General features: G+C 38.5%; 1 protein-coding gene across 6 annotated transcripts in view; it reads left to right on the top strand.

The window, feature by feature from the left end:
- Nucleotides 1-25,928, top strand: part of KLHL13 (kelch like family member 13) — an 86,942-nt gene that overhangs the window by 15,569 nt on the left and 45,445 nt on the right. For 3 of the 6 annotated variants that reach the window (XM_075053946.1, XM_075053945.1, XM_075053947.1), the window contains one exon: nt 3,705-3,763. The exons of 1 other annotated variant lie outside the window; for it this stretch is intronic. In XM_075053946.1, the coding sequence (XP_074910047.1) occupies nt 3,744-3,763 (20 nt within the window). In that variant the 5' untranslated portion in view covers nt 3,705-3,743. Of the gene's footprint in view, nt 1-3,704; nt 3,764-7,317; nt 7,364-8,194; nt 8,320-25,928 lie in introns of those variants that run through there. 2 more of the 6 variants (XM_075053943.1, XM_075053948.1) reach the window with 2 other exon arrangements.

The raw sequence follows: 25,928 nt of genomic DNA, 5'->3' as shown, positions 1-25,928 counted from the left end.
TTAGTCAACAGTCTGTTCTTCAGCAGTTCTGTTTTGTTATGGTGTTAATTTTCCTTGGCTACTGTGCTAGAGAAAGGACTGTATTAATGTCGTAGATCAAGCTAAATCACAGTGTCTTCGGGCTTTGTGATTCCTGAGCATCATTTGAAAAGAACTTGCCTTCTGTAGAAATGATGTGTTTGGTGATGTCCGTTCTCTGACCAGACAAGTGTGTTTTTCATGTTCACTCTAAGCTCGTATGTTTGCCACTGGGGATGTGTGCGCTTGTTCATTTAATGGCATCCTAGACTGCCCTGTGCACTTTATTGTATACTCTGACATGGCTTGTGCCATTTCTGAAGAGCTGACTGTAACTGATACAAGTAACCTACGTAAGCCATGTGCATTGTCTATCAGCTCTGAAATATCTAGAGCATTCTGATAGAAGATGAAATATAGGCATAAAATTAAGTTAGTTTCACAGGGTGTCTGCTATGTGAATTGTGTGCACTGGCATATGACCAACATATGATGTTTTTATTTATTCTATGGAGCTGGAATTAGAAATGCTAATGAATTTTACATGGGTCTTAATGACACCCCTTTTAAATTGTCTTCCTAAATTCATGCTGAAGGTTATTAAAGCAAATATAATGGGTCATATAGGAAATGAATCATAAGTATATATATGTACTTGCTTTTGCATATCTGAAAGAAGGACGGCAAACTATAACAGCAGCAACAAGAGCAAACACCACAAACCAAAGAGATCTGAGGAGCTAGCACAGCAGTGAGAAATTCAGCCCCCAGCTCCTGGCGGGGGGGGCAAATTAGTGCTGGTGAGCAGATGTGTCCTTTCTGAGGACATAGTGAATAGCTGTAAAGTTTTAAGCGGAAGTGTGAATTTCTCATATTTGTGTGTTGGGCATGTAGAATCAACAGTGAGAATGGAAAAGTTGATAGCAGCTCTATTGTTAAAGTTGAAAATTAGCTAACACTTTTCTATTAAAAATTTTATTTTTAACATGGAATTTGAATTATCTGAATTTCTGTGGTAATGACACTTGGTAAATATTCCTCATGCACTTGCTGAATTTTGTAATTTGTTGGAAGAAAATCCATCGGTTGCCAGTTTTAGAACTTGTGTACATCAGCTTGCCCATCCTGCACTATTCATTTTTATAATCTTTAGTTTTCTTCTATGTACAGGGAAAAAAAAACCCCAAACCTGTAGCATTTCTTGTGATTTTCTACTGCGAGCCAGCCACGCAGCTCCAAAGAGGTAGTTTCTTTTGTCCCATCAGAAGTGGTTTTAAAAAAAAATGCCCCAAATTTTAAAAAAAGAAAAAATTCAGCTTTCACCTGGCTGTATAATTGGCTCAGCTTTCTTTCACAAGCCGAGTAATGTGAGCAGATAACATAAGCTGTTCTGTTAAAACCTCACCCCAGAGAAACCTTCAAATGAGGGGCGGAGATATAGAGGTAGAAGGGATTTCATTTTTTAAGTCACTCTAATAGCTTTTTATTTAAAACTAGGCAACAGGGTTAAATTTATTAGAAGTAGTACTGACTATGTAAATAGTTTGGCCAGTCTAATGTGTTAAACAGCCTCTGGAAGAAACTGAAACTGATCTTTTCAGGAATTCAGGTCTAGTTTTGTTGGGTACAGCACAAGTTTACTGTGTGCTACTAATACTTACTTCTCCAAAAACTTTTACAAATTTGCAGCTAAGTTGACTTGAAATGACCTGTTTAGGGAAATCATGTAAAACAGAAGGATTAAAAAAAAAAACCACCACTTTTTTTTGTAGTTAATAATTGAAAGATCAGGTTTTCTTCCCAATGTTTAAGCAAGCTGGAGTGAGCAGTGTAGTTGATATGTACAGATAAACAACCCTAGTAAAGACCACATCAAAGGAACATGGTTTTGACCTCACTGAGCAGGTGTATGGAAAGAAGATGCTTCTTAACTATCTACACAAACTCATCTGTAGTGTATGCTTGCTCAAGAGGAGGCCAACTTCATTTATTTCTTATAATTAATTTAATCCCAACCTTAGAGTTTTGCGAAGTTGAGGGCCGCCTGTCTTTTGATCCCTTCACACTGGTGTGTAGTGTGTTTCCCTCATCAGAGAAGCCTGAGCAATGCCCACAGGATGGTAAAACAAGGAGTGAGACTACGGTATCCATCCTAACTACGCTAACCACGCTGCACATCACGTAGGACTTTGCAAATAACTATTTCCAAGTATGATGATGGGAAAGCAGTTCAGATTTACGTGGTACTTTTTGAACATGTTAGTTTTATGATGCAGGATAGATAAAACATACCCTATTTACTCAGCAGATTTGTTTAATAGAGGAAAACCTGAAGTTTATTTGAAATGAGAGGATGTCCCAAGGTGCAGGAACACTAGGAGTTAAGAACCACCTTATTCTACCAGCTGCTGTAGCATCAGTGGGAGTTAGTAGGCAAGTTAGATGCTGTTAAGCAATTCTATTTGATGCTGTCTCTCTCTTATGGCACACTTAAAGTATTGCAAAGCACACACTGAATTTGTAATTCATGCTAACAAATATTGTGTGCAGTTTCCTTCCACTAAATGTCTAAATCTGTTTTAACAAAATAAAATTTTAGGCAGGCTCCTAAATTAGCATTTTTGTGACCTACTTTCTGAAGTTGGAATTTTATTTGTAATGGTATGGAGCAATTGGAGGGGATAGGATGATTTGCAGAAGTTTCTGTTTTCTGTTATGTATAAACTGACCTGTTATTTCAAATCTGTTACACAGATTTACTGTTTTGTGACCATATCTAAAAATACTAATTTATTTTTGTATGTTAAAAGTATTAATTAAGAAATAGGAATTACTGCTTTGGGCTGTGAATTAATAGTAGATTGCTTTGGAGAAATATCTAATTCATACAGCTACTAATTTTTTATCATTCACTTATGTTTATCAGTGTAAAATATATACAAGACCAAAAATCAGAAGTGTGGCTTTTTTCAGGGATATTGCATAGTTTATATTTTGCAATGCTTGCTGCTAAATGATGCCAGCAAATTGAAATGTTCCAACTTTTTCACTGTCCCTTCAAGTGGAAGTATGAGTTCACAAACTTGAATATAGTCTGTAGTCTTTCATTTTGGTTAATGGCTGTAAGATATCATATTGAGACATAAAAAAAATTGAACAAGGAGTTTTTATCAATTATATTCAATCTTAAAAATGGAACTTATTAAAATTTTGGCCTCTTCTGTACAAATTAATGTGATTACATCTTGCACATAAATAATTTGATCTGTTTCTCTCCCTCTTAAAATAAAAGGTGGCTTTAATGAGTCACAGCTTCCGTTTTAGTAAATTGTTCATGGGATAGGCAGGCTCAGGAACAACTGGGTTAAACCAAGAGATTATTTGAAAAATCTAGGGCATGTGCTCTCTCTGTTCACTTGATTAGTTTTCATAATTCATCCTTGTTTCCACAGCAAAGAGCAGGGTAATACATGCAAACAAGAAGCAGTTCTCTTTCTTTTGTGCTCCGTCATATCTGTAATTTTACTGGAGAAAGTCAGTGAAGTGGGGAAAAAGGTTATATTGTGTGTGAATGTTTAGAATGAATCTTGGTTTGTTTTGTGAAAATCCATGGGATCTGAGAGGCAGATGCTATTTCGGGATGTCTGTCTGTGACTCTGCTTCAATTCTTTTCTGTTTGACTACAGGTGCATGAAGAACAGAGGAGATATTTCCGCTTATCAGAGATGATGTGGAGAGACACTTTGTGAGTAAATGATGTGTTTTCTAAAAAGCCCAAAATGCTAATGTGGGAATTAAATCCCCCACCCCAACTTAGAATAACTGTGCCATTTTCCTGACAGTTTCATTTGGTTCTGGAAAGCTGTGAGTATAGGCCCCTTCATGGAAACCATAGACAAAGCTGATTGTTAGAATAAAGAGCCTGAAGAGAGAGAACAGAATATGTATGGTTTCATAAATGATTAACCATGATGCCGAACTTTTCTATAGTGATCAGTCTACCAAAGGCTTTTACTGTTGACTGCTGAATGTGTTCTAGAGATCAGTTAAAAACCCCTGACATTGTGTATGTGGGTAACTTTTAGCAGGGTTAACTCAGTACTTAACAGAAGTCCTTCTGTCAAGCTTACAGGCACTACCTAGTCTACATGACAGGTTATTAACACGTTATTGTCCTTGTCCAATTTTGATTGGAAGTCTGATATATTTGCTATAATGAAGATGGGAATAGTAGCAGTTAATAGAAGCTTTCCTGAAAGTTTTCAGTCCTGTCTGCTGGAACACAACAATACTCTGGGAGCATGCAGCTAAACTATGCTCCCAAAATATTACAGGAAAGGAAGAACCTCTATGACAGAATATAACTGTATCTAAATAAGTACTTAAAGGATTTACTTTTGTGGAAACAAGGTCATTTTTTATGATCACAATTAGGTGATGCAATGTCTTATTTTTTCAGATGGACTCCATAAATATGCTATCTTTCTAGTGCTGTAGACTCATCAACCAGCTCTTTCCTTTGGGGCAATTAGTCCCAGTGTTCCCCCCCCTCCCCCCCACAAATTTGCAGTAACAGTTGAGAATTAAAGCAGCATGTTATTTTAGGATTTTCTCTTATATAATGTATTCAAGTTTTGTTTTTTTTAAGTATAATACGAGAAATGTAATCTTGAGTGCTTTTTTTTAAACCATAAGCTTTGATATTCTGGAGCTACTGTTTTGTTCTGATGATAATTATCCAGGAGAGTGGTGCCTTTGTGGACAGCTTCAGTGTTTTTCTTGGCACTAAAGAGCTCAAGTTAGAATAACTGCTGTTACCTCAGGCACCTCGATTTCTAAAATTTTTTTGCATTTGTAGTATTAATGCTACACCATGAAAAGTCTGTTCTTTTTTTTTTAATTGAAAAATATCCTTTTATTATAACAGTTCAGCCAGGGCCAACTTGCCACAACTAGTAATCGCTTGAAGTACTAGGTAGGAAACAGTTTGGGTTCTTACGCGGGATTTGCCTTTTTTGTTACCTATATCTAAGGAAAAGGTTTTTAAATGGTTTTTAGGCTTCTGTCATCCTGGAGCCCTTTGCGTATTTTCACAGATATGGTTTTGTGATTTGTAGTTTAGTAACAACTTTAAAAAAAATTGTCATTAATGATTAATTCCCTCATTCTGGGGTGAGGTTTGGCATCTGCAAATAGTGGCTGGTATTCTGTCTTGCTTTCAGTCAAGAGAAAATCTGCTTCAAGATAATATTAGCTTGTAGTCATCTTTCCCTTGGCTTCCCCCAGGCTCTGCTTGCCAGTTCAGGATTTCTTTATTACACCATCCTCGCCAGGTGCTGGATTCTTTATGAAGCAGTAAGAGAGATCCTTGTGCTGATCCAGCTGACTTACCTAGGAGATAGTATTGATTTGATTTACTCTGTGATCTTGAGATCACTCTCTTGTGGCCAAAGTCCATGAAGACTTTGCCACAGTTGGCTGAGTCGCACCAATAATATGGAATATTATTTAATAATAATATAACTTTTAAGAATAATAATTAACATTTTTAATAAAAATGTTACCTTCTGTGATACCCTTTGTGAGTAACCAGAATAGTGGATTATTAGATTCCTGTCATGGCCCACATTGTTCTCCTTGTCTTCAGATTCTGGTCAGGGCTCAAGCAGAGTTCCTGGGGGCAGAGCTTCCTTCTGCAGCTCCTCGAACTGCTCTGGTCTGCCCTGAGACAGTCATCTTTTGGCAGTCCCACCTCTGACCCAGTAAGTCAGGTAGGACCTGCTCAGGGGTCTGCTACTTCCTCAGGCTGCTTCCTTCATGGATGACACTGTTCTTAAAAGTGTCCCTGTTTAAATTGTCCAAACTCAACAACAACAGAGATTTCTGCTGTTAGTAATGAGGTGAGGGCGTATGACCAAAGACTTGTTTTCGTTCATATTCTTTTGTTTCAGCTTTCTAGGCTGCTTCCTTAGGACAAAGGAGCTTCTTCATGACTAAAAATCTTTAGCCTTTAAAAAAAAAAAAAAAAGTTCTTTAAACTCTTATTTTATATTTCTAGAAGGTATAAGGGTGAATGAAGTAAGTAGAAGTTGTGTGGCCATCTGATCTGTACAGGCTACAGTGTGTTAGACAAGTATAGTTGTATTTACTTGCCAGCTGGGTATCACTCTACGGAGCTTGGAAAAACTTGCAGTTGAGAAATAACTTCATTATTTTTTTAATAAGAAATCTTTGTTATCAGCTTAATAAAATTGGAACTTGATTGATCTCCTTTTTTTCCTAACAAGAAATATAGTTTAGGTATAAATGTTCCAAGTATCAGTCTACATAATTTAAAATATTTTCATAGTGATGCCACTGTTACTGATAATACCTACATTTTTCTTTGAGTGTTTTTATAGATGTTGACTATATTTTGGTGTGATAATTTTTGGAAAAGGGTCCGTGAAAAATAGACAACAGTTATTTTGTGGGGCTAGCATTTAATTTGTACCCATGGTTGCTGTTGAGGACCTTTTAGTTGCATACTAGTCAGCTTTTCATGGTCTTCAGCATATGGCTGGGTCAGGTTATGCTCTGATACTTAAGAGAGCGGATAAGGCTTACAGCCAGTGACACCCACCGTGAACAGTGTTTCTGGATTTGCCTACATTAAGACTCCTCTGTGTCAGCATTAGTAGCTGCAATAACAGGTAATATTTATCTGGCTAGTTTCATTAGTTCTTATGGGATTATTGCAAGGGCAAATATGGGTAAGATATAATGGGATAGATTGTGAATTGAATAGAGTTTAGTCCTTATTGCAGGGTGGAGGTGCAGGAACTGGTTTCTTTTCTCGGTTCTATGTGTTCATAACCTTGGCTTTAACCTCTGCTGTAATACCTCTTTCTGTGAGTGGTATTTATACAGTTACATAAAGTTTGTGGGTTGAATAATGGAAATTGCTATTTACCTGTTACTGTTGGTTTTATCACGTATATTACTATGCACTTATGATGTGCAGTATTTCTGGTTAAAAGTGAAAAACCGTTTCACCTTTTGAATGTCCAAGCAGCAAGCTTTAAAGGGCTTAAAATATATACTGCAACTTAGTTCATTAAGTTAAAAAGTGGCTTTGCTAATAAAGTGAGAATGTACAATAAAAGCTTTTTCATTTAGTAGTATTGACTCCTACATTCATAAACTTCAAAAATACTAATTCCTAAGCATACTGGATGTTTAACTTAAAATTGTAGAAGTAATGTACTTCAAAACACAGAGATGCACACCCATTCCCTCTGGTGATTTTTTTCCTGACAGGCTGAATGAGGGTGCCTTGTTCTACTTGACATCCGCCCATGTCTGAGTAAGTCAAATTTGTACAATAGTAATAGGTACTTGAGTTGTGCCCTCAGTAATCAGTAGATTAGGGGTGTATGTGACAAGTTGGACACCGAAGGGACATGCTGTATCTAAGCTATTCAGTTTCCTCCTGAATGGACTAATATGTTCCGTTGGCCTTCCCTGATCTTAGTAACACATAAAGCTTTATGCTCTTAAAATAACTGACAGTGAGCAGCTGGTTTCTTACCAGGATTTTTTTCACCACTAGTGAGGAGAAAGTGGGATCCAAATGTCATGAGTCCTGTTATCTTCCTGGAGATAATACAGGTTTTTCTTATTTGCTGGATTGCTTCTGTGTGGCTTGGGGTTTTTTGGGTTTGTTTTTTTTAATGTGCAATGCTTATCTAATCAAACTTTTGTCAATGGAGTCTTATTTCACCAGTGTGGATTTATTAAGTACAGGTGGTGATGAATGAGCTTTAATATGCTGAAGTTGTAGCCATAGGTGACTTACATTGGAGAAAGGCCTTATGAGGGATGGAAAATGCAGGTGAAATGCAAGTCCTTTACAGAGTACTGAAGATATGGTAAAGCTGTAAGGACTCAAATGTTTTAAGAACACTTCTACATCAAATTGATTAGATGTTTTTGGGCCAACTAATAAGCTTCATAATATTTTGATTCATCTTGCCATCAATATGTGAGAGTTTACATTTGGTTCATTGTGCAAATCCAGGGATGAAACAGCTGATCGGCTGACTTACAATTCAAAAGACTATTTAATTTAAAACAGTGTTTTGATACACACACCTCAGCATTGCAAAAATTCTGCTTTCTGCTACTTTACTTTCAGTGCAGTGGGTTGAGACTGTCCTTGCACAGTGCCCTGACCTGGTGTCACATGCAGCCGCTTGTGGAGGCGGGTGAGTTTCCAGTCCCTGCCCCATTTATGGGAAAGATGTGATGCTGTGTAGTAAGGTAGGTTTTTTTTGTCCTTGGAAATCTTCAGGTAAAAGCTAACTTTGCTGGCAGTAAAATAAAGGTATTGAAGAATGGGAGTGAAGGGGGCAAGGGAGAACCCTTCTGCCACCTGTAACACAGGTTAGGTATGTGGGACTCGCCAGCCTGGTTCTTCACAGCTTACTTTCCAAAACCTGAAATACAGCCTGGAACGGTGGATGTGTGTGGCAGGAGGTGCCCCTTCCACTGCAGTCTGGAGAGATGTACCTGTGGGGTCTACAGGATGGGAAGTGTTGGTGGGGAAGGGCTGTCTGTCTCTGCTCTCGATGAGGTTGTCAGCTACAAAGGTGTAGCAGGCAGGCTGAGGCACAAGGTAGAGGTCGGAGGCAGTGTCATCTTCAAGGTCATTGGTGTGGAAAGAGAGGCTCATCTGAAATAGATAAACTTTAGAAATAATGTACAAAGAGAGGAGCAACCTCTGATGACTTGTGGCAGACACAAACTAGTGGATTAGAGTTTCAGTAAAAGAGAGCTCCAGCTATGTATTGGTCTACATGTCACTTAATGACTATTAGCAGACAGGTCTGGTTTTAAACTTTAGTTACATACATCTTTATATAAAATGCCAGTCTGCGTTTGCTTTGAAATTTAACAATGACTCAGGTATTGTCAGACTTGTCACTCTTAGCGTTCAAATCAGAAAGCCCATAACTGCCAAAACATGGATTGACTAGAGAGCCAAGATCCATTAGGGCACAGATGCCAGTGTACTTAGGCAATGAAATAATCCCATTTTAGATCAGGAGCACAGAAGCATGATTGTGTTCCTGCAAATGTTACGCAGAGGTTGAAATTGCTGAATGGTTTTGAGATTATAGGTTTGATTGCGATTGTGTAAAGGGTTTTCTTTTCCCATGTTAAGAGCTCTAGAGGTTTATTCTGCTGTCTGTATGTCTTATTAAAGGTTGCTGTAGGTATGCAATGAAACAGTTTGTATTCTGATTTGGTGCAGGCATCCTTCTGCACCGTTTTGGCAAATGTTTTAGGATGATGAGGGCAAGGCAGTAGATCTTTTGGAGCTTTAGAGTCCGCACATTGGTAATGTTTCCATTGCTAGCTTGCATCCTGCATGTTAGAGTATATTTTTCACAAGCCAGATGTTTACATTGGTTTAATGTAAGTGTTCTGTGTGCTGTACAAGCTAGTTTTGCAGTAGAATGGTTTACATAAAACAAGAATTACTTGCACTGATTTTAAATATGGTTTTGTATTACGGAGTTCAGCGTAGTGGATCCTGTTCTATTAAACAGTCTCACTTCCTTTTTAGTGTATGCGGCTTACCTGAAATTACACTGCTTGTAAATGGCATTTCAGGAAGTCTGAACGGATCTAGCATATGCCTACTACTGAATTTTAATGAACTCCTGTGTACAATATGAAGTGTGTTTGGTTTTTAGTAGTAAAGCTTCCTTAAATTTTTAGACTTGGACAGTTTCACACAACTTTTGTTTTTAATGATGATCTCTTGCTTCAAGGAGCCAAAACTGAATAGTTTTGGAAATGGTATGTTAATTTATTTATTTATTTTCTAAAAAAACGTAGTAAGGAACATTGTCTTTTCAATTAAAGAGAAAAATCCATGGGGAATATTTCTTTTAAATGTTTGTCTGATGCCCTCTTTAATGCTTGCTCCTAAGCAACCCTGACTCAACAGATGTTGCATCTGGGTGCTTGCAGCTGGATCAGAATAGCCTCTAGTGGAAAGGCCCAAGTCTCTGCTACCATGCCAGCAGAGTGCTTGGCAATCAGCTTGCACCTCTTGTCATGTTTAGTTTGGGTGGCTTTTGATCAAAGATAATCAACTTTTTGTACTGGATTTGCAGGAGGTGAAGTGCTACTTCAACAATTGCTGCTTACTTGCACTTGTATTGCTCACCTGTGCTATGTCAACCCTGAGCTCCTGGTTCTTGCTGCAAAGGCTTGTGGATAGTTACCTTACTGGAGGCAGTCTTGTGTTTTAAATTTAAAAAAAAAAAAATAAAAAAATTGAAGAAACTTATGAACTTTCTTATGAAGCAGATTTCTCATTTTTTACTTCATCCATATGAATGACTGACTCTGTGACAAGTGTAGATTGTTTTTTTTAATTCTTTTGAATTTAAAGATACTATGCTTTTACTTAATTTTATGTGTATGTGAAAATGCTGTGAAAAGTACAGTTCAATAGCTAGTTTGCAGAAACTCTCCTTAGGTAATACGTTGTTTGAATACTCACCTGACAAGCAATGCTGGTATACAGAGATAAAACATCTTTCATCCAAAGTGCTTATAACTCAGAGCGCAAAATGAGAGAGCAGGTGCAGTTGGGGATCTATGGAAAATCAAATTGGGTGACGAAAAAGAAAGTTGTAGCATATCAGCACTCTGTCAAGTGCCACGTATCATTGCCGACTTGGTGGTTGTTTTGAAGGAGAAATTATTGCTGCTTTTTTTTAAGGCACCTTTGTGCATAAGGGGTCACATGAAAGAAAACACAGAGGTGCTTGTTGGACAGTTTGCCAAAGGTTGATCTAATTAAGGGGAACAAATGTTGCAAAAGCAGCAAAGCTGAGCCCTGAAGGGCATTAGAAAGCAGCTTTTCATGCTTGATGTGGTGAGAGAAACAGGAGTATTGGATGGATGCACAGTAGTAAATTAACGTGTCTGAAGGGATAATGCAGGAATGTCAGAAGTTTCAGAGGTTTAAGAAATGTGGAGCTTTTCTGAAACCAGGATAATTTAATTTTGTGAAAGATGGATTTTACCTGACTAGATGACGAGGGAGAAAAGGTTGCATCTTGAAGATGTTGGAGAAATAGTTCTGGAAAAAATTATTGTATATTTGATGGTAACTCTATATACAGGCAGCACACACTTGTGAAAGATAGCTTTTTTTGCAGTTTATCCTAATTGACTTGATAACATAAATTGATAAGTCATTTATCAATGTAACTACATTTGTTTAAGGCTCTTGCTAGCCTGAATGTGTAAGTTCTTTAGAGAAACAGCACCCTTTGTGTTTCCTGTATCTTCCATCTCTTGCCAAGTGAAAACATCCTGCAAACAAAACACTCTTTCTTTAGCCCCCCCAGCAGACAAATTACCAGTCAGGCAAAATTGCACATCCCTAACAATGTAGTACTGCAGGCAAGATGAAAAGCATAAATGTAGATCTGTCTGAAGACTCGAAGTAGTATGTGGGTAGAAAAGAAGAAATGAAAAGATTATTTTGATACAAATATTGTCACATTCACACAAGGCTTTACAATATTAAAATGTCTAAAGGCCTAGTTCAACTTTTGAATCTCATTTTCATTCTTGATGCTTTGTTGGCAAAGAGAACAACTAGTAAAGTTCAGTGATTTTTATTTTTTTAATACAGAATATTTTCATTGTCTGGAATGCTTTGTGGTGACAGAAGTGGCGTAATATTGATTTTCATTGGAAAGTAATTCAGTTTGTAACACATTTTCAAGAAAGATTTTTTTTAATGGAGAAAAAAGGAAAAGATAAGTGCATCCTTGTGAAGGGAGTACCTCCATCTTCTCTACAACTACATTTTAGGTATTGGAAACCTGTGATTAGATCCGTTTAAACTTTTTCTTCTCTAAGTTGAACAAAGAAGAGTAAGTAAAAGAACAATTCAATTTTCTCATTTCATTTACTGTTTGTGCTTCAAATTAGGATCAAGTCTGCTATTATTTCTGTTCAGACTTTTAGCAGTTGAGGAGCAGTGAATGGTCCTTGAATTGAAACGGAATACTATGATGATACTTCCTCCTAGATGTTCTCCTTGTGTTCATAAAGCACACATGAATACATGACAAGTTAATTAGAAATTAGCATCCTAGATTAGATCCTGTCTTTGCAGGCCAAAAGAAGACTAATTGAAGTTTATGGTAGTCAAGGGAGTAGCAGAAATACAGGCAACACAGCTGAGAAGTAGAGAATAAATTCATGGAGAAAGAATTAGTGTGCAGCAGGTTTTTGGAAGATTGGAATAAAGGCTTTTCATTGAGACTGGCACTTTCTATATTGTCACAATTTTTCCTTTTTTAACATCAGACTTTTCAGTTGGTGGAATTTATTCTTGAGTCGGTTTTCTTTCTTCTGCTGTTAATAGTCTTGACATATTTCTGTAAAAACCTCAAAAGGTAGTATGGAGATGGACAGCATGTAGATACTGTTGTGCCTGTTAAGATTTTAGAATGTGGCTCATCTGCTTTGTGGCTTTCTGTGACTCATTTTTATTTCTTCAAACAAAAAACCTAATTATCTTATCAAAAACAAAATATGGACTCCACAGATCTTTGGCAGGTATTTGCTACAACTTCATGTGTTCTACCATGTAAAGCACACTTCAGTGTGTCTACTCTTATCTAAAATTATGTATGACATTTCATCTCCTTTGGTCGACAGGGGAGTTACTAACCTGAGCGGCATGGATCATTCTGTGCTCAGAGGGGAGGTGTCAGCAGTGCTTCATGACAGGTATCTTGCAAGTTGTACTGGGTTTGCGTGGCAAGGTTTTGGTAGCAGGAGGGCTACAGGGTTGGCTTTTGTAAGAAGCTGCTGGAACCTTCCCCTGTGTCCGACAGAGCCCATACCAACCGGCTCTAAGACGGACCCGCCACCGGCCAAGGCCGAGCCCATCAGTGATAGTGGTAATGCCTCTGGGAGAACATATTTAAAAAGGAAAAAGAAGTTGCAGCTGGCACAGAAACAGCAGCTGGAGAGAGGAGTGAGAACATGTAAGAGAAACAACCCCACAGACCCCAAGGTCAGTGAAGAAGGAGGGGGAGGAGATGCTCCAGGCGCCGGAGCAGAGATTCCCCTGCAGCCCGTGGTGATGAAGACCATGGTGAGGCAGGCTGTCCCCCTGCAGCCCAGGGAGGTCCACGGTGGAGCAGATCTCCACCTGCAGCCCGTGGAGGACCCCACGCCGGAGCAGGTGAGTTCCCGAAGGAGGCTGTGACCCCGTGGGAACCCCACGCTGGAGCAGGCTCCTGGCAGGACCTGCGGATCTGTGGAGAGAGGAGCCCACGGAGCAGGTTTTCTGGCAGGACTTGTGACCCCGTGGGGGACCCACGCTGGAGCAGTGTGCTCCTGAAGGACCACACGCTGTGGAAAGGACCCACGCTGGAGCAGTTCGTGAAGAACTGCAGCCCGTGGGAAGGACCCACGTTGGAGAAGTTCATGGAGGACTGTCTCCCGTAGGAGGGACCCCACGCTGGAGCAGGGGAAGAGTGTGATGAGTCCTGCCCCTGAGGAAGATGAAGCGGCGGAAATAATGTGTGATGAACTGACTGTAAACCCCATTCCCTGTCCCCCTGTGCCGCTGGGGGGTGGGGGGGTGTAGGTGGAGAATCCGGGAGTGAAGTTGTGCCCGGGAAGAAGGGAGGGGTGGAGGGAAGGTGTTCTGAGATTTGGGTTTATTTCTCATTACCCTATGCTGGTTGATTTGTAATAAATTGAGTTAATTTTCCCCAAGTTGAGTCTGTTTTTCCCATGACGGTAATTGGTGAGTGATCTCTCCTGTCCTTATCTCGACCCACAAGCCCTTTGTTATATTTTCTCTCCCCTGTGCAGCTGAGGAGGGGGACTGATAGAACAGCTTTGGTGGGCACCTGGTGTTCAGCCAGGGTCAACCCGCCACACAAGTGCCTGAATTCCTGCAGAGATGTCAGTGGGGTTTTTTTAGGATGGCAGCCTGGAAGCTTTTTTCCCCATCTGGAAAACTGAGGAATTCTGAAAGAGCTAATTAGAAGATAACTTTAAGAAACAAAAGGACCTAGTTAGTGAGTTGTAAGCTAATTTGTTCTCAAATAATGGACTATGTTATTTTCAAACAAAGCAGAAAAAAAATCCAGCTTTAGTCTTAATGCTTCTCTAATCCAAGATTTCTGTGGATTTTTCTGATTTAGTTGATCAAGCTGCCCTTGCATCTGCTTTTAGGTATCCAAAGACCAATTTTAGAACAAGGAGGCGATAACAGTTACTTATCAAATCTTTCAGTGTGCTAAAAACGTTTCCGATATGGCTGGAAAGGGATTTGTATCTTAAAATATACTGAAATCGCTATTCTGTTTTTCTTGATTACAGTCTACCTGCTATTTAATCTTTTTGTGCTTATTCTTTTTTTTAGAAAGAAAACCCACAGATTCAGGGCAAGAGTAGAGATGATCACTTTGTCCTGGAAGAAATTCCAGCAACCTTATTTCAGTGTCTTCCTTTCTTGAAATAAAGTTCTTAATAAAGGAACAATTATATTTTAACTAACTGAACCTAATTTCAGGAAGCTATATAATTGTTTACATTTTTATTTTGTGCTGTACTTTGCACACCTGTAATGGTAGTTTTGTCTGATCCGATTAATTTGTTAGAGTGACTGGCTTCATTCTTTCAAAGAAGCTAGAAAAATCGGTATGTTCCTAGCGCAGTATCTTTCTGTAGAAAATCTTTTAAGATATACACTATATCTTTGCTAGTTTTCATGCTTTTTGTAGTTGAATTAGGAACTTCATGCTTAAATGAAAACAAGCTTAGCTGCCTTAAGTTTATAATGAAATAGCTGCTGGTACAAAAGTTTCTGGCACTCCTTTGTAAAGGAGCTTCATTGTGCCAAGAATGTTAGTTTTGATTTGATTTTTTTTCTGAGGATGTGACGGGTCTATTGGGTGCTTTTCTGCACTGCTATATGAAATGTAGCAGCATGAATGAGAGTGTTTCAGCAGGGAAACAGTGTTGGTAGGATTTGTTTTCCCTTGTAGGTGGTTGAAAATATTGCTGCATCAAATGGCATTGTCCATGACTAGCAGTTTTCTGATAAAGCTGTTTAAGACTTCTACATTCTTTATTTTGATTGTTAATGACATTAAACCTTTCATTTAACTAGATTAATATATTTAAAGAACTGTTTTGAGCATTCTTCTTAGGAATGAATGCTCAATTATTTCTGTTCCAAAGACTGTATTGACATTAAGCAACCTTATTTTTTAGCAAATTTAAACTAAAGAAATCTAATAGAGCTGTTTCTGTAGTTTCATTGACTGATCTTGTATACTTTGATCTCAGTCTAAACAGATAATTCATGGGACAACAGTTTAAATTATTGAAGGTATGTTTTGGCAGTAGCTAAATCGTTCTTGAAGAATGCTCCAGCTCATCAGTATGCTGCGCTCTGCTTCCGGGGGGATTTTTCACTAGTTGTTTGATCTTGAATTAGAAGCAACAAGATTTTCTGTGCGCCCCCCCCCCCAACAGGCACACAAGTGCCTTTTGTCCGCTGGATGCGTTTATGGTGACTTGAGCATATTCATTCTCAAGTTTCACTTTTCAGACTTCTGTATGAGTGAAATTCTTATATACTGCTGTCACTCACTGAATGCAACAGGCCTTTTAGCAGTGTTTTGGTCAGTCACGTTTCCGCTTAGCATGAAGAATGGCTGCTCAATGAATAATGCTGTAAAACTTGAAGAAAAAAATTCTAAAAGCTTTCCTTAGAGCAGAGTTGTTACGTGTGTTCTCTCCATCTTCAAAAGCTTCCAGTCTCTAGTAATCCCAAACAGTACGTCTTTGCTCCATCTTATTTCCCTCTAGTTTCCCTCTGTGATTTTATTTAGCAGTCATGCCTGTCTCTGTCCATAGCAGTAACATTACAAGTATTTTCTCTCCTTCTCATTAGGTCCATTAATTTATGTACTTCGTTCTTAAGCATGCACACTTGAGTATTTTAGAAGTACCTTTTCATTTGAAATGTGAATGTTGGCATTTTCATATGAAGTCTTTTGAATATATTCATGTAAGAGTTAAAGTTAGAAGAGAAAGAACTGGAAAAAATCCTGTGGATTATTTTGAGGACGTGACAAGCCTCTTATTTGTTGGACACTTGTGTTGGTCACATGTGGTCTCAGTATGGTGTGTATGACAGTGTTTGTGCTAGTTTAGGAGGAAATGATTTCTTAACCTCAGTGGAAGAATTAAGCTCTTCAGTAAAAAGTTTTTCTCTAATAAATACTTCTAGCTTTCCAAATTACTTTTCTTAACCAACCACTCCAAATGAAGTAAAAACTCACAGCTTTATTGTTGACTTGCATTTAAGTAAAATCTCTGGAATTTTTTTCAAGATTGACTAGGTAAAAACAATGGTTTCTTTGTGATGGAATATTTGATAAGAAAGCAAAAGTTGATCTTGTATAACTAGAAATTTATGTGCAGGGTTGATGAATATATTGGAAGCATAACACAGGGTGTACTGCTGTTAATCTTTTTTTTGCACGAAGAAAGGAATGGTGTTTCAAAGTAGAAACACCTTCTTGCGTATTTGAAAGCTGGGTTTTGGTTCAGGTTAACATTCTGGGTTAACTGCAGTTAAATGCCCTCTATACGTGGCTTCTGGATCCTAACATCTGTCCAAATGTAACTTTAGTATATGGCTTGTAAACCAGTGCCTTTGACACATGAAATGTTTGCTACTTGATATTGATGTGGGAAGCAAATAGGTGTGGATCTGAAATATTTTATACTATGTATGAAGGAGCTGAGCCTCCTGCTTTTAGTGGGATGGCTAAACTTGCAAACTAGGCTAGCTGCTTGGGAGTCTGGCTGGTTCGTACTGTGTTCAATACTGCATAAGCAGTTTTTGCTGAAGAGATCTGACTCTGGAAGGTTCTCCAACTGGTGACATGATGTCAGCAGTGTAATGTAATCTCATGCTGATTGTCACTTTCCCTTTTGTCTCCATATGTCTGTCTTCTGTCACTTGGGTGGATGTGTATTGGTTATAACTGTTCTCTTGATGGCCAGTGGTGGGTGTAGCGTTATGAGTAATTGTTTCCCTGCTCAGTTTGGTGTTTATCTGCATGCATCAAGTTAAAAAGAGGAGCTTTATCCAAAGTGACTTTATGCTTATGGTATGGTGCTTTAGAGTCCTAAATTTAAAATAATCTACTCAAACAGCATGTATAGCATTCTCCCTTTGAGGGAGTATGGGATTTGTTTTTTTTCTGCGTGTAATTTGTCCACTGTGACCCTATATTAAACAGGGCGTAACGCTTTTGGGTACAGACTGACATAGTTCTTAAATTGATAATTTAAGAACATTCAAAAACTTAACTCTTGTTGTTTCAAAACCAAATCATTTTAATATGCAGTTTAATCTGCCTTAGCTAGCAGCTGATCATCTAAACAAACACTTCTGGAATAAAAGTTGTCATCCTGAAAAGCAGCAATGCTATCTTTAAATTCCTTTCTCCCAGAAAATACTTTTGGCACTAACGTTCAGCTGTAATCAATGTCTTCCCCTATAGTCAAATATAGAAGAATTACATTGTTCTTTATTCAGAAAGGGAAGGGGAAGAAAATAAAACTTCGCAGTGGGTGCATCTGATTAAGTTTTATTTCATTTTGCTGATAAGAAAAGTAGTCACCTAATTTTGAAAAGGGAAGTATACCTTTATTTGTGGGTGCTAAATAGTTTGGTACTTCCTACATTTAAAAACAAAGGAACAAAAGAAACCCCCAAAACAGCTGAAGGATGTGCCTTATTTGAAGAGGAAAAAACCCTCACACCTGGACACAAAAAACCCTTGCATTATAAAACCCAACCAATCAAAAAAAACCCCACTTGCATATTCCATTTTTTTTTTAATGCTAGAGGTGTTCTGTGTGTGTATGTTCATGTGTGCAGCTTGGTAATACATTTCTGATGATTCCATTGTCTTTGGACATTTGGGATGTGTCTGTGAGTCAGGTTTTATTTCACTTGGATGCAAAACCAGGCACATATTTGAAAATAGTTGCACAGTGGTGGAGCCTATGCTGGAAAAACAGGATACCTAATCTTGCTTGGATGTTCACTATATGGGAAGATCAGTAGGGTTTGCATCTGAAATTGATTTGTTTTAATGAGCTGCACTTCAAGCTTGCTAACATTAAGGATATCTTCTAAAAATGAGAAGTGCTAGGTTATATTTGCATTAGTGTCCTGCCCTAGACAGTGAAAGTTGAAGCAACTATTAAGTTTTCACATGATCTTCAGAGGTATTATAGAAGTATCCTGTAGGATCAGCGAAGGCTGTTGAGGGAAACAACTCTATTTTTCGGACAGTATGTTCTTCTACAGCCTGGTAACTACCAATCCCATAGGTAGATGGACACTGAAATCTGAAATCCAGGTAGCAGTATGATTCCTGCAGGTTGTAGTAAATTCAACAACTGAAAATAACAGTGCACTGTTAAAATGCAGAAGTATGTCTGGCAGAGAAAACTTTCAGCTATAACCACTACTATTCTGCCTTGTTACAATATTATGTGTATATTTATGCCTGACCTTCCCATGACATTTCTGAAACCTGAGCATCTTGCTAATCTCCTTCCATCTTCCCAAGCTGTGTTATCACATCCAGCTCCATCACATTGGATTCCAAACGTTTTCAGCATGCAACTGCCCTGTTCCAAATTCCAGACTTCTAGTTTCATTCTTCTGCTCCAGCTCACCTGTTACAGGCTAGCTGAATCAAAGCTGACAACCAGATGGGTGGAGGTGTATCAGCCAAGGATCTGGAAGGAAACTTAATTTGAAGTGAACGTGTTTTAAATCTTCAGACACTCTCAATTTACTGCTGTTTGTCCCAAAGAGCATGGAGGTCATGTATCAACAAGTCAGCAGGTTCCTCGGTACCTCAGCTGGACAAGGATAGCAAAGCCGTATTTGCAGTTGCTTAAATGAGGATCGACGTGACTTGAGTGAGTCAGAGCAGTGTGGGAGTAAAGCAGAACATGAGAACTGAAGCAGAGGAGTTTGCAGGCTTTGTAAAGCTGTTCTCTTCTAGCTAGAGCAGCATCTTTGGCAGTTGTCTGGGTTCCTCTGCTCTCACAGCAAGGTTTTCTCCTCTCTCGTTCTGTCTCCCCAGTAATTAGAGCACCGATGTGACTGTCTTCAGTTCTGTTTTCAGATAATTAGAGCTGGGCCCATATAGTAAAATACATAGTAGTCTGTCTCGGGTCTTGCTCGGGGGCTTTGCCAGGACATCACTGGTCTGTCATTGTAAACCGGAAATCCTTTTATTGCTGCTGGTTAGTGGGGTGTGACAAAAACGTCGGCCGATGAGGAGTAATTACGTGATGTGTGCTGGCTTGATCTGAAGTTAGACTAGCCATCTCTCTGCTATGCATGGTTTAGGAGTAATGAGGAGTGTTGTTTAAGAACAGGAATGGCCTTGTTCTCTGGACAGTTAACGTACTGGGCTGTAAGACCATTTACAATGCAGAACTTGGGAGCAAAGGGAGGGAGAAGGAGGGTAAATGAACTGAATCACGTTACTGGAATTTGCTGTTAAAAAGAATTTATTCTGTGCGTTCAACAATGGAAAGCTAAGGCTCAATAATTTTACTTTTGCCCTTTGGATTCAGTGTGCTTTCATCAGATTACAGCAGTGAAGTAAAAGCTTAGTCACACTGTGCCTTGTGCATTGTTCTAGGGTGTTGATAAAAGATAATCATAAATAGGCTGCTTATCTACAAATACTAGATTGCTATTTTTACATTGAGGTGCTCAATACGATGGCTGAGAATCCTGGACAACTTCTTAACTGTTTATTGAATGTAATTATTTGACATGCCTGGTAGTCTTCAAAGAGGTCTCTTCTTTTTAATAAATCACTATTTTATGCTGAAGTTGAGTATTGCCATTGCTCCTCACTGAAAGCGCATTTCAGGAGTCAGCAAAATTTTGTCATGTTTTAAAAAAAAAATTCTCCCTAGCAGCCGCTTTTTGTGCAGCAAGGTGTTGGTAGTTTGCTTGTGTTTCTACTTCAGTGAAAGAATCAAGCACAAAAAGGTATGTTTGTGCATGTTGTTGCTTGATTCAGGATATGAGCCAGACCATAAGTTTGCAGAAATTTGATGAGAAGCACTAAAGAAAGAATACTCTTCTGTAATAGTATTTATGTAAAACTCTGTGGTCCAGTAGTTGCAGTAACTGTTGGTTTCCCTGCACACGTTTATTATTCACTGGACAGTTGTTTTTTTTTCAGTATTTACAGAGACTCTTGTGGCAAATGTTCCTCTTATCTTGAGCTACCAACTCCATTTCACTTCGAGTTCAGTACTGACCCTATTGAATAAATATGTGGCTTATTGCCCTGCCCTCCTCCCTTCCTAATCTGGCTGCTGTATCCTGTGCTTTTGGATTTGGAGTAGTGTATGGCTGGCTCAGCAGAGATTTCCGAGGTGCCCCCAGAATTAATCTTGCCTTCTTTTCATGTGTCCAGTATATGCTATTCAAAGACCTCAAAAGCTTCAGCTTTCAAGGATTTTAGTGTCATGAAAGTACTGAGTTTATTTGAGATTGCCTTTGAATCGCTAGATGCCAACACTGCTTTTAGTTTAAGGTTTGAAATTTAGAATAGGTGTTCCAAGTGAGTGAAGAAATAAATGCTTTGCTAAACTGCAAAAATCATTCAGTGGGAGTTATAAATGTCTATAAATACATGGGCAGGCAGGAACAGTTCAGGCATGAAGTCATGACTGATCTCAGTGCTTGATTTTTTTTTTTGTTTTTTTGATTATTTTAACACTTCATTATGTGGGATTATAGTATTGCATTTTCCAGGCAATGCTTTGTGCAATACACAGCAAGACTTGGTTCAGGTGGCCACAGTCACATTATGCCTGGTCTGAGTTACTGTCATGATTCTTCTGAAGTATTATTGTGCAACTTTAGTGTTATTTATTTCTGAGGTTCTCAGAAAATATTTCAGACAAATAATGTGGTGTTGCAGCATGACTTCTGGTAGTGTTTGTGACGAAAGTAATGTTTTGTACTTCTCGTGATGTGTGTATACCCTTCTGCATATTATCATTCTGCCTTGTGTGGGCAAAATGATAATTACAGCATCTCCAGAAACCAAACTGCTGAACTTAAGAATGAGTAAAAACCTTAATTGTAAGAACAGGTTAGAGCAAAGCTTTGCTTAAAATAAGTTTTGCTTTGTTTGGCGATCCAGAAAGTGATTATACAATGGGACACATATTGCAAAGAGCTGAATATATATAGCTGAAAGAATATGCAAAGGCTTGCGGGAAGGTGTGATGAGCAAGTGGGGATGCTTATAGATGTCCTTGTATTTCAGCTGTGTCTTATGTGGGTTCCGCTACATGTACACATAACATGTAACCTGAGCATGGTCTTGGCTTTGTCTGATACCTACACCAAACTTCCTAATTATATTTTAAATTCATGTAATTAAACTTGTGTAGTTCAAAGTTACAGTGGAAAACTATAGCCAGAAATATGTAATTTGTGGGTCAAAGATTGTCTAAGGTTGGAGAATTATTAGATGTTTGTGTTGTGAGGAACAGTGGAGGATCAGAGTTAACACACTTGGAGTCAGTTATCCACATAATTTATTAATGTTATTTCATACCTAATTCTATGCTTTCTTTCTTCTTTCACTGACGATGCCCTGTTTTTTCTGCTTGAGAAATTGTCGGTGGGAATTCGACATCTAGAAATGGTTTATATTGAAGGCTTATGTTGGAAATGATTAAAAATTTCTTGAAGTTATGGCTTAAATTCATCCTTCCTTGTATGCTTAGCAGTACAGATTATATTGCATAAATCCAGGCATGATACAGAAGGAATGGTGTTTATAGTTCTTATATACCCATGTATTTGTCCTACTATAGTATTAATGATGCTTTGGTAGTGAGAGGTAAGGGGGAGAAGTTTGATTGCTGGCCTTGTATGTGACTCTGCTTGAGTTGCCTACCATGCCTCTTGGTACGAACCACTTTTTTTAATTACATTTCACAGTTGCTTCTGTGAATCTATGTCGTAAGAAGAAATGGTTACTGAAAAGCTGATGGTGTGATAGCTGAAGCATGTTATGTGAAGAAGTTTCCTCTTGTATGGTTTTGGGGTTTTTTTTTTGGTTTTTTGTTTTTTGTTTTTTTTTTAACCAGACATCTGCTAGTTTCATTTGAAGCTTTCTCTTTATTGTGTTGGGGAGCTGGTGAATAATGACTCCCTGTACACCTTTACTGTGCTTTTTGTGACACTATAGACTCTTAATGTATTTCTTGCCTATCTGTCTTCCATGCTGTTAAGTCCAATCTACAAGTTGTGAAATGGCTTCTCTACAAGGAACAAGTTTTCTTGCCCTTTTCCCTCTCCGCCTTTTCCAATTCCTTTGCTATGGCTGGTGAGATGGGTCAGAGAGCAGTTCGTATCTCAAACCAGGTACTGTGGGGGAATGATGCTGCATTTGTCAGCAGGTAATACAGGCTTAGGGACTTTAAGGCTGGACACAAGCTAGTCCAAGCTAATGATGCTGTACAAATCAACTGAAGCTTTAAAAAAAAGTCCTATTTTGCATCAGTGTCCTATGTGAAGTGAGTTTTCTGGTTACGCTGGGGTTTTTTTGCCATTTAAAATGGGAATTTATGAAAATGAGTATTTGTCTTGTAGAGCAGTTCTTATGAATACCAGAAGGTGGCATAACTGATTTTCCTAAAAGTGTGTTGATTGCAAGAAATACACAGGATGCTACTAAGGTTTTTTCAAAGCTGTTGGTCAAATTTTGATGTAAGGAAAGTTGGATCAGTTTAGCCCTTAAATATTTAAGGGTGCTATTTAAAGGTATACTCATTCTGCTCTTTTTCAAAAATGTGAAAGCTCTGGTGGGATTCATGCTGGCTTTTGTATCTAACGTTTTTGAAGTTGGAAGTAGTTTAACTGAAGTGCAGGAGGGAAGGAAGGGGTTGTCCATCATGTGTGAACTGGAATTCTTTCCTGAGCTGCTGTACAGAATTCCAGTCTCCCGTGAACACATCGTTTAGATATTTTGCTTTACCAGTCTGCAAAATGAGACCACTTCCTGCCTGTTCCAAACTATTCAGGTTAGCTGGTACTATGCAAGGATAAATTATTAATGTGGTAACTTATAATTTTATGCTGTAGCAACTCTACCCACATGCAGATTTATAGGTGTACCAATGTTAAGTGTTAGAAGCAGTAAGTGGAAAGAGTGTGCAAAAGAGACCAATAAGCATTTAAATGAAAAGCTGTTTTCAGCATATGTATTTAATTCTGGCAAACTGGGAACTTAGTCTTTGCACAGTGTTGCCATGCATTTAATGACAAGTTGATGTAATAAGGCATTAAATACCATCTCATGTGATGCTTTCCTTCCCAGAAAAGCCTATCTCTGGTGCAGACATCTCCACTATGGTTTGGATCAAACAGTATGTAAATATACCTTGAAAGGAGGCATTGTTTCCATTCAGAGATCCAGGGGGACCTATTTGTAGACCAAGTGCATTGGGCATAATTAGCAAGGTTTTGGTAGTAGGGGTGTTGGTGCAGGGGTGCCCTGTGTGGCATGAGGCTGCCCTGTGCCAGACACAGCTGGGTTGATTTTGCATTAAAACCTTTTTTTTTGGTCTGAATAGTTAAATTAATTGGGGTAGGACAAACCCAAAACTTTTGAAGTATTGAGATATATAGAATTTTTTTCTTTCCTTCAGCTCCCTCTGGCAGGCAAACTCCTGAATTACAGCTGTTTTATTTTGAACTATTTCGGAGAAGGGCTTGTCCCAACTCAAAGTTATCACAGTTGTTTGGTGTTGTATACATATGCATCAAAAAGAGATTTTCAGCTGTAGAAAAGTAGATGATGGCAGCTGTAGAAGGTGCTGAAATAGAAATATTTCTTGTTTTAGCTGACTTTTGTACAGTCTTCTTGTGCATCACAGCTGTGCAATGCTATTTCACCCCAAGGACCTCTACACCATGATCCTCTGTTGGTTTTTTTTGTTTTTTGTTTTTTTTTTGTTATAATGGGGTCTCTCCTGAGTCTGCTGTGATTCACTAGAGCAGCACAGATGAGAGCGATGTTTTGCATAGAGTCTAACGTTATTTGCAGAATTGTTAGAGCCTTTTTTTTTTCCTGACTTAACTGCTACGAGAGCGGCTGGAAGGGAAGTGGTGCAGCTCTGCTGGTGGTGGCTGTCACCTGGGCCAAGCCCTTCGACCCACCTCCGTACACTCCTCTCCTCCTTAGAGCTTCGCTGATTTTTTTTCAGTTCTGTTTTTCTGAAGGACGGTTTGTCAGGGTGAAGTGATGTGGTCACATGCACAACACTATAAAGATGTAGAAAGCTGCCTAGAGCATGCGGTAGTGCTGGTAAAATGGCTCAGCAGTGGGACCTGTAGAAGCTGCTACATGGACATTTCTGAAAGCCCTGAACTTCAGTTTTCATTAGGAGTCAGATGTTTCAAGTTTTACGAAATAAAGGTTTGTGATCAGGAGACTTTAAATGATTTGACATGAAATATTTCATAGTTTTAAAAAATCCAAATAAGATTAGCATTCTTCTGTGGGCCTTTCTAAAAACAGCTTGTGCTTAGGCTTTTCTCGATATGTACAATTACTCTCTGTAAAGCAGTATGTCCTGATTTGATCCTAAATTATCTGGATAGTTATGTTGTCACTAAATATGGATGTTGTAACTGCAGAGTTGTTCCAGTCTGCTAAGTGACTATCTTAAAACTGTCACTTTAAATCTGCTTTTGGAAATGAATTCATAGCTTGCATGTTTGCTCACCATGACAAACTTGAATGAAATAAATAACTCGCATCTTTTGAAACTTTGCCTAGGAAACATAGAGTTTTCTTTAAATTTATATTCTCATAGATGCTAGAGAAGAAAGCAGTTTGTAATTTTCTTTCTATAATTTAATTATTACACAGGAATTTTGACATTTGGTGAATTAGAATATAATGGTGTATTTCAGAGAAAAGGAACTGTTTAATATGAAGTGTCATTTTTGTGATCATTCTTTTTTTATCTTCTGGAAAAATCTAAATGTAAGCAAGGTATACATTTTGAAAGTATCTTTTTTTTTTTTAATGTTACTAACCACTAAGATTGTGCTAATTCTGTGGCATGAACATACTCATGATTATATACCCTCCGTACACCCCATTCAGCTGAATGTTAAAGGCTGTGCCTTTTGGGTCTGTTGTATTACAACACTCAACAGTGGGAATTTATAGAAAACCTCTTTTTGCCGTAGAAGATGACTAGGTATCTTCTGAAGAGGTAGTATTCAACTCTGCAGAAAACTTTCAATTAAAGCTGTTCCATGCACTTAGGACTGCAAGGATGGTCACAGGTATTATTGAGATGTAAATCTTCCTTGAGCTGCAAACACACATCTTCAAGTGTCTGCTCCTGGCCCCCTCCCAAGTGAAAGAACCTGTGAAAACTATCCGGTTTTGTCAATTTTCACTGCTGCTGTTGGAATGGAAGAGCATCAAAACAAGAGACTCAGTTATGTGATTTTGCTTTCTTCTTGGGAACAGGTAGTGTGGAGGCTATCACTAGCTTGATTTGCTGAGGAAGGGAGAATCCTGAGCAAACAAACCAGGGAGTTCCCCTATGTTGTCATTTGGGAAGGAGTCTTTGGACTACACCTACCTTTGTCAAATGGGAAGAGTTAATTCCCGATTGCCTCTGGCTTATAGGAAAAAAAAAAATTGAAGAAATTTAAAGTATGGGTGTTTAGTACAAGACTCTCTTTG

The sequence above is a fragment of the Buteo buteo genome, chromosome 22, assembly GCF_964188355.1.
Source record: "Buteo buteo chromosome 22, bButBut1.hap1.1, whole genome shotgun sequence".
NCBI classification, from domain to species: domain Eukaryota; kingdom Metazoa; phylum Chordata; class Aves; order Accipitriformes; family Accipitridae; genus Buteo; species Buteo buteo.
This window is presented reverse-complemented; position numbering and strand designations above follow the sequence as displayed.